This window comes from Gymnodraco acuticeps, unplaced genomic scaffold (genome assembly GCF_902827175.1).
Source record: "Gymnodraco acuticeps unplaced genomic scaffold, fGymAcu1.1, whole genome shotgun sequence".
NCBI classification, from domain to species: domain Eukaryota; kingdom Metazoa; phylum Chordata; class Actinopteri; order Perciformes; family Bathydraconidae; genus Gymnodraco; species Gymnodraco acuticeps.
The window spans coordinates 1-8,809 of NW_022990132.1; the positions used below are offsets into that span (position 1 = coordinate 1).

The window sequence follows — 8,809 nt, forward strand, 5'->3', positions numbered from 1 at the left end:
AAGTGTTTTTAAATATTAACCCCTTTCTGATTCTGATTCTTTGATTTTTTTTTTACATATGGGTGTTGAGAAATGTATCCATAGATCTCTTAATGTTGCTCTCAAAGTGCATCAGATTGATGCTTTTAACTTCAATATTTAAAAAAAATCTTCCTGGGGGAGTTTCCCCCAAAATAGTACTTTACCTCTGCTTATGTAACTCCGGTGTGTATGTCCCCCTCGGCAACAGATCACTCACAGTTGGTGATTACTTTCCAGCATTTCAATTGACAGCATATAAAAAAGGACATGTGAGCTTCATTGCTTAAGAGATCCTCACATGCTATCTCTTTTAAAAAAGAAGTGTCCAGTCAACAACAAAATATCAGTGATCGTATAGTGATAGTATATTTTTCATAAGCGATGTGAAACATTAAACTTAAAAAAAACTCTGTGAGGGCCTAAGATATTCTACAAAATAATATTAAAAAACATTTTAGTTCTATTTTTCATTACTTTTACCAACTTGATTTAATTGTATTTAAAATAAACATTTCCAAAGAAATAAATCCTTCGAATCTGCCTGTTCAGTTTCTGTTGGAATGTGAAGGGTTTTAAATGAAAGAAGCTCCTCTCTGTGAGTGTGAAGACAGGAGCTGTTGGACGTCCAGCTAGAATTCACAGAGGGCCAGCTATAGTAACTAAAACGAGAGAGTAATGTCAAATGACAGTACAATTGACCAATCATATCTTCCTTCTAAATGGGTGGGTGTTATTATCGCGGACTTTATGACATAATAACTCGAGGGAGGGGGGGGGGGGGTCAGAGGGCCTAGGTATAAGTGCACGGCTCGCCACTGCAAATAGCCAATCACACAAAAAACATGTTGCTGTGACTGTGAGCATTAAACAATTAAAATTAAACTAAACAAACACAACAGTACGTTATTGTCCTTATAAAATAAAAACATACATTTTGTCCACCGATATAATACAGGCACCTTACCCTCAAGAGATCCTCACGTGCTATGAGAATCTCCCACAATCTATTGCCATAACAAAGCTAATGCAGGCATACGTTTGTGACACTAGATGCGCAATTGTGTATGTGCGTGTGGGGAGTCTTGCAGTAGAAAATTTGACTGTAGTGCCGCCACTGTGGGCTAAGCCCCGAATGTTTCCAGGTCCAGGCAACGCCCCTGAGTGATACAATTACATTTCAACGTGTGTGTGTGTGTGTGTCTCATTCACTGTCCCTCAGGTTGTGGCATGTGTATACATATTGGGCAGCAAGATGTGCCTTGTCTCCTTCTCCTAAAGTACTCTGTCTTGAGCAGTGTTGTGCTAGTTACTGAAAACCAGTAACTAGTTACCATTACTAGTTACTTCATTTCAAGTAAATGAAGTAAAAAACCCATAAGCCGGGGGAGGGGAGACCTGCTCATTATAAATATGGGAAACAGGTGGTAGTGAGCGGCGCACCCGGTAGGCTTATGGTTTACTAGTGACATACAAAAAAGTAATGCGTTACTAATGAAAAGTAACGTTTTAGTTACTTAGAAAAAGGACTCCCATTAATGCCCTTATAGCCTTAATTTCAGTACTGTTATTGCATTGGAGAATAATACAATCTATTGATCAACTTGACATGCATTATATGCAATCTGGATTGCATCGATATTAGCTGGCTTTCCATTTTTGTATATTCTTTCTCCAGGTAGTTGGAAAAGTGTTTCCGTCCCATATGCCGTGTGCCGCCCGGACATGCTATCATGCTAACTAGCTCCCTGAAAGCGGGTGACTCCACTGTAGCAATAGCCTGCACGTGTTCTACAACATACCGTGCAATGGCTTTATCCACTTTCCCCTGGCTAGCAGTCCCTTGGTTAAAATCCAGCCGCTGTTGCTTAGGTGGAGGTGGAGTGGCGTCGGCTGAGTCTCTGTGGTCTTAGCTACTAGCTTCGTCCCAGCATGTTTGTTTTTGCAGATGTTTTAAGAGATTTGAATTACTGGTTTGGGCAGTAGATAGGATCTTTGACCCGCCAAGACACAATTTACATTTAACTAAAACGTTCTTTTCTTTGTGCTCGACAAAAGTGAAATAGTGAGAATATCTCCAGGTGGAGAAGAAACTAGACTTGAGCTCCGCCGCCGCCATGATAGTCTTGTTAGTAAACAACACAAACACGCCCACAGCCCGTCTCCCGCATGTGACACAGGAAGTATCTAAGTACATTTACTCAAGTACTGTACTTAAGTACAGTTCTCATCTCTGTTCGCCTGGCTGTTGACTATATACAAAAACTAACGGAGTAACGCACCATGTAGTAACGGTAACTGAGTTACTGAATTTAAAAAGTAATGCGTTAGAGTACTAGTTACTACCAAAAATAACGGCGTTACAGTAACGCGTTAGTCTCAACACTGGTCTTGAGAGGTCATCAACCTCCTTGAAACCTGGGATTACAGAGTTCAACTTGTTCCAGTAAACGCTCCTTACTTCGTTGAATGTTTGGCACTTCAGGAGGAAGTGCATCTCTGTCTCAGTCTCACCTGTCGTACAGTGACCACATATTCTGTTCTCTTTTGAGTCTTCCTGTTTCGATTGCCAGTCTGTGGTCACTGAGCCTGTACTTGGTTAGGATCTGTCTCTGCTTTCTCTCTCTGACAGTAGAGAGATATTCTGCCAGTTCATACTCTCTGTTTAGAGCCAGGTAACATTCTAATCTACTTTGGCTTTTAGTTTCTTCTTTCCAATGTTGTAAATAGTTGTCTTTGCATTGTGTTATAATGCGTTTGACTGTGATTGGTGTTTGGAGAGCAGTGTTGCTGAGAGACTGGTCAGAGTGGCTCTGAGAGGGGGCAGCTAGCCTCAGCACCAGCTGACATAGGGGACTCTTCTCTGGGGTTAGCTCTTGGCTTTGGAGTGGAGGGTGTCTCTGGGGCTGGATCTAAGGTGGTTAAAGAATGTTAGTGCTCTCTTTTGAGTGTTAATGATCAGTGGGTCTCTGCCTCATTCTGCTCTACATGCATTTGTTGGTGTTTTTCTCTGAACACGTCAAATGTATCTGCAGAATTCTGCATGTAAAGACTCTGTTGGATGTTTGTCCCAGCGGGTATAGCTCTGGTGACTGAGTGGACCCCATACTTCACTACCGTACAGCGCAATGGGCTGGATCACACTATCAAAGATTTTGAGCCAGATTTTAATTGGAATTTGGACATTATAAAATGTTCTCTTAATTGCATTTAGAGCTCTTCTGGCTTTTTCTTTGAGTGCATTCACTGCCATGTTGAAACTTCCCGATGCTGTTTATGGTTAAACCGAGGGTAGGTATAACTCATACTATGTTCGATGATATGATTGTTTATGGTAAACTGGTATTTGTTCTCCTGACATCTGGGGCGTTTTTGGAAAACCATGACATTAGTTTTTTTCATATTGACTGCCAGGGCCCAGTTCTTACAGTACTGGTCTACTATGTCCAGCTGTTGTTGTAGTCCTTGTTCAGTAGGAGACAGCAGAACAAGGTAATCAGCATAAAGCAGACACTTCACCTCTCTATCTAGGAGGGAGAGGCCAGGAGCAGCACAGTGATCCAACTGAACAGCAAGTTCATTTATATATTAAATAAAGTGGGACTTAAATTGCAACCCTGACGAACGCCTCTTCTCTGGGGGAAGAATTCAGTTTGTTTGTCTCCAATTTTAACAGCACACTTATTCCCTAAATACATTGATTTAACCAGATCGTACATTTTGCCCCCTATACCACAATGTAGAAGTCTATAATAGAGCCCTTCGTGCCAAATAGAGTCCAAAGCTTTTTTGAAATCAATGAAACAAGTGAATATCTCACCATGTTGTGTTTGGTGTACATGTTTGTTAACTAAAGTGTGAAGGGGATATCATGGTCGGTGGTGCAGTGTTTTGGAAGGAAGCCAATTTAATTTTTACTCAAGATGGATTGTTGGTTAAGGAAATATTGTATTCTTTTATTTAGAATGCTACAGAATAATTTCCCCAGACAACTGCTGACACAGACGCCACGGTAGTTCTTAGGGTCTGATTGTCTCCACTCTTATGAATGGGGGAAATGAGCCCTTTGCACCAGATGAGAACATCCTGACTGCAATACGATACTGAACAGCTTGAACACTGTCCCCTGCATCTCTGGGGTGCTGCATCTGAGCATTTCGTTTTTAATGTTGTCTGGGCCACAAGCTTTCCTTGGCCGGAGAGATTGTGTCTGTGTGGTCAACTCTTCCCAAGTCATTGGGAATTCAAGGGGCTTTTGGTTGTCTTTAATAGTTTCTTCTAATGTTTGGAGTTTATCTTTTGTAATACATTGATTTGAGTTCATTAGATTTATTGGTATGTCTTTGTACAAACTTTCTAAATGTTCTCTCCAGATGTCACCGTTTTGGATGGGTAATGCTTGTGGTTGTTTTGTGTTGAAGTTGTTCCACAGATCCCAGAATTGATTTCGATCAATGGCTTTCTCAATATCCTCAAGTTTCATGTGGGTATAATTTAGTTTTTTGTTCCTTATTGTACATTTATATTTGTTTAAAACGTCATTGTATCTAATGCGTAAGGCTGGGTTGTTTGGTTGCCGATGTTTTTCATTTGCTATTTTTCTCAGGTCTTTTCTGATGGTCTTGCATTCCTGGTCAAACCATTTGTCAGCGTTTTGCCTTTTAACAGGCTTCCGCTTTTGTTTGATTAGGTCAGCTTTAATAGCTGCCTTGTGAAATATCATATTGATATAATCAATGGCCATGTTTACACCATCTTTGGTAGGAACATATTGATTTTGGTCAAATAGTGACATGTCATTCATCAGATCAGGTGAGTTCAAGGCCATGGTGAATTTGTCTCCACTGTCTGGGGCCCATCTGTAAGTAGGATGTAATGCAGCTTACTGGGTTCCCTTGTTGTGTCACTCATCGGACCTGAGAGTTTAAAGAACACATTGATTTGGTTGTGGTCTGAAAAGGGGGATTGCTGTCTGACAGTGAATGCACTGATAGTGGAGGGGTCCATGTCAGTGATTGCATAGTCTACTACACTAGACCCTAGAGCTGAGGAGTATGTGAACCTCCCTAAAGAGTCCCCTCTGAACCTCCCGTTCACTATGTACAGGCCTAAGGCCCGACAGAGATGCACCATCTCTTTGCCATTCTGATTGATTTCAGAGTCGAGGCTGTTCCGATGGCTGACGGTTGGTGTGGTAAACAGGGGGGCTCACCAAATACATGGTGGCTGCCCTGTGGGTCTATGACATCAGGTTCAATTCCTGTTCGTCCGTTCAGATCTCCAGTTAGAAGCACATTTCCCTGGGCCTGAAAATAGGCTATTTCTGAATGGAGAGTTTCAAAAATGTCTTCTTGAAAATAAGGAGAATCTACTGGGGGTATATAAATAGCACACACGTATAGATTCCTGTCAGTCATGCCCAGGCTTTGATCTAACCTTAGCCAAATGTGTGATTTACCTTGTTTTACTTCTGAGATCTGACGGCAAAGATCTCCTTTATACCACACCAAGATCCCCCCCCGATGTTCTGCCCTGCGTATGTTTTAGATTTTATAGAAGGCACCATGACTTCATTATGACCTGGAGGACAGTGAGTGATGTTTCTGTTAATATAATTAGATCAACATCTTTGATAGATTCTAAGAACTCTGGATTCTCACTCTTGACCTCAAAGGTTGAGGAGTGGAGTCCCTGAATATTCCAACAGCTTATATGAAAAGAACGCATCTTTTTTTCAAAAACAAACAATCAAAATGAACCTGTATAGTGAGACACATATATAAAAAACAACAAAAAAAACAACAACTTTATTCACTAATATTACTATTGTACTGATTACTACGATAACATATACATGTGATGTCTTAGTTGGACAGAAGTCGGGTGCACAGGGTGTGCAGCATCATCCTGATGTCTCCCAGTTCAGAGGTAGCAGGGGGAGGGAGGGTGCAGCAGGCTGGGCTACAACTGCAGCAGAGCTCCGCTGCTGTAGGCGGGGAGGGAGACGAGGAGCAGCTGGTGCTGCATATCTCTGCTGCTGATGGTGTGCAGGGGGTGAGCTGGGTGAAAGTAGCCTCCTCTGGGTGTGTTGGGGGCGTGGGGAGTGGGAGGTCCAGGCTGAGCTGTTGTGTCTCCTCACAGCAGGGGTGGTGATCCTGGGGTGGTGATGGGGAGGAAGCGGTCTGGGAGGGTCTATAGGGCCTCTAGAGGAGGGGGTGGGAGGGGTGCGTCCCAGGGCTGCGTCTTTGAGGGTCTTTGCAAATATCCCCACCCTCTCTCTGTGTAGGTGGAGTCCATCATAGAGGTCCCAGGGGCCAATGGTTGAGTGGAGGGCCAGGTGGACATTTGGTAAGGTGGCACATCCTTTTCTGATCTCCATATTAATGTCATGGATGACATGAGGAGGGGTGTCTGTCCTAGGCAGCAGGGTGGAGACCACAATGCGGGTGTCGGGGAATTCCTTACTGGCCTGCTCCGCCATTTTCCTCACTGCCTCAGCAGTGTCCCTACGGAGGGTGTGCAGGTCATTTGTTCCCGTGTGGATCACCAGGTACTGAGGGCTCCTGAGGGTCTCCTTTTTCAACAGCTTCATGGCTTGTGGTGCTGCAGTGTTTAGACAGCACCTTTTCATCAGGAAAAAGCTTTCTTGGGTCCAGGAACTTCCCGTTTGAGTCAGCCAGCAGGACCACGTGTGGGTCTTGTTCTTCAGGCTGAGTAGAGGGAGGCTGGGATGCGCAGAGCTGGCTGTGGGCAGCTGGCTGTGTGGGTGTATCAGGAGGGGCCAGGGGTGTTGTTGGGCTGGGTGCTGAGCAGAGAGGGTGGGCCAGGGACACTGGCAGGGAGAGTCTGTGTCTCTCTACTCGTCATTGTGAGGACTGATGAGAGTTTCTCTGTCAGGTGCTGGACCTGCCTGGTGAAGCTCTTCTCTCTACACTCAGCATCCTCCCTCACCTTGGCTAACTGAACACGGAGCACACTGTTCTCCTGTTTGAGTGCCTCTACACTTCCTCTGAGGTCAGATGCCAAGGCCTCGTTGTCGCTCTTGAGCTGCTGCAGGTCCTCTTTAAGCTGCTGCAGAGTGTTGTCTGGGGGACCAGACTGCCTGGCCTGGGTCCGCTCTTTGAATTCTGCAAAGTCCAGCTCCAGCAGGGCCATACTCTCCTTCAGCCGATTGTTGGAGCTGGCCGGTGTGGGAGGGGCAGAGATGGACAAGGTGTTGGGGTTCTCTATTGGGCTCTCATCACCTTCGCTGTCAGAGGGGACATCAGAGGAGACATCAGAGGGGACATCAGAGGGGACATCAGAGGGGACATTGATCCTCTTTGTGTCCACCTCAGCTTTCAGCAGGGGGAATGCCTCTTGGAAGGACTCCAGGTTGGCTTCATTCCCTTGGACCATGACCTTTCCTTTGGTGTAGTATGTGATGGTGAGCAGAGGGTCATCTTTGTCAAGGTGTTCATCTTTACAGATTTGTAATCTGCCTCCTGAGCCGATGCCCTCTCTGGATACGTATGCATACTTGCTGCACAGAGTATCTTTCCAGATGTAGATGGAGTCAGTGAAGAATATGAGGTTGTTCTTCTTCCTTCCTTCTTTTTGTTGGGCATAGTCAGTGAAGAGGACCTCTGGGTTTCCACACAGTGTCTTCTCCTTGTGTTTGTCCTTTGCATTTAGCAGGATAATCAATCTCTCTTCCCTCTGCTCTGAGAGCTGAGAAGTTCTTTTTTGCATGCTGGACAGTTTCCATGGCGACCACTTGTTTTGTTCCAAAGATATGCTAGGCTAATTAATTAGCTTTTCTAACTTACGAATACTTTTCTTTCCCTTTCTTCTTATCTTCATGAAATAATTCACAGTTTATAATGTTCCGCTACCTTCTTCGGTGCAGCTCCTTCCAACAGTGGCAGGTAACAGCTGGCAGCCCACAGCTAGACAGTTGTCAGTTGAAAGCTAGTTAGTAGTTTCAACTAAAAAATACATCCAAAAATTGCGTTTCTTCCTCTGTTTTCTGTCGATCAATGTCGTTAACTCTTCTTTGGAGTTAATGCTGAAGAATAATTGCAGATTTTCCTATAAAATATCTCACTTTTTAGGTCCAATTTCTATATTTGTATATAGGGGAAACACTGCAGTCTTAGAATGAAAAGGGAAACTAAGCACCGCTTTGAGGAGCCACAGATTTACACTTGACTAGAAAAAAGGACCAAAAGAGGAAGGAACTTTTCTGTAAATTACTCAAAAAAATGAATGGATTTAATTCCATTTTTAGGAAGCTTAATTACATTTACATGAAAATGTTCCTGTTTTGGTTTTATTGAGTTTGAGCTTTATTACATTCTTTAAAGAAATGACCAGTGGTGGAGGAAGAAGTCAAGTGCTCGCCCTCCCGGTCCTCCCGATGGCCAGTCGGTGCCTGCCGGTGAGCGTGGAAGTGTGGTCTGCCGCAAGCAGGCAGCAGGAGCGGGGCTGTCAGCATCAGCTTGTAGACGGTATTTTAAACTCGATGCGCTCTGAAACTACGGGGCGGCCGAGGAAAAAAATGCACATGCGTTAATCGCGTTAAAATAATTAGTGGCGTTCATTTTTTTTTTCCCTCGCTCACTCGCACTTTGGCTGTGAGCTGCGGGCGCCAGATAAGCCAACATCCCCCATTTTCATCACTTACAGCGCCCATCGTACAGGGCAAATGAAACGTGTAACCGAGGTGAAAAGGGTGTTACATTTACTTAATTGTGAATATCGTTACATCAAGGCCGAAAATTAGGATGAACCCCAACGGTCAAAAATGTTT

General features: G+C 44.0%; 1 protein-coding gene across 1 annotated transcript; it reads right to left on the reverse strand.

The window, feature by feature from the left end:
• Positions 1-6,789: 6,789 nt before the first annotated feature.
• Positions 6,790-8,524, reverse strand: LOC117546543. The gene is made up of 2 exons (XM_034216756.1): positions 7,318-8,524; positions 6,790-7,281 (listed from the first exon to the last, which is right to left on the reverse strand). The coding sequence occupies exons 1-2, from the start codon at positions 7,747-7,749 to the stop codon at positions 6,790-6,792; spliced, it is 924 nt and encodes a 307-aa protein (XP_034072647.1). The 5' UTR covers positions 7,750-8,524.
• Positions 8,525-8,809: the final 285 nt, after the last annotated feature.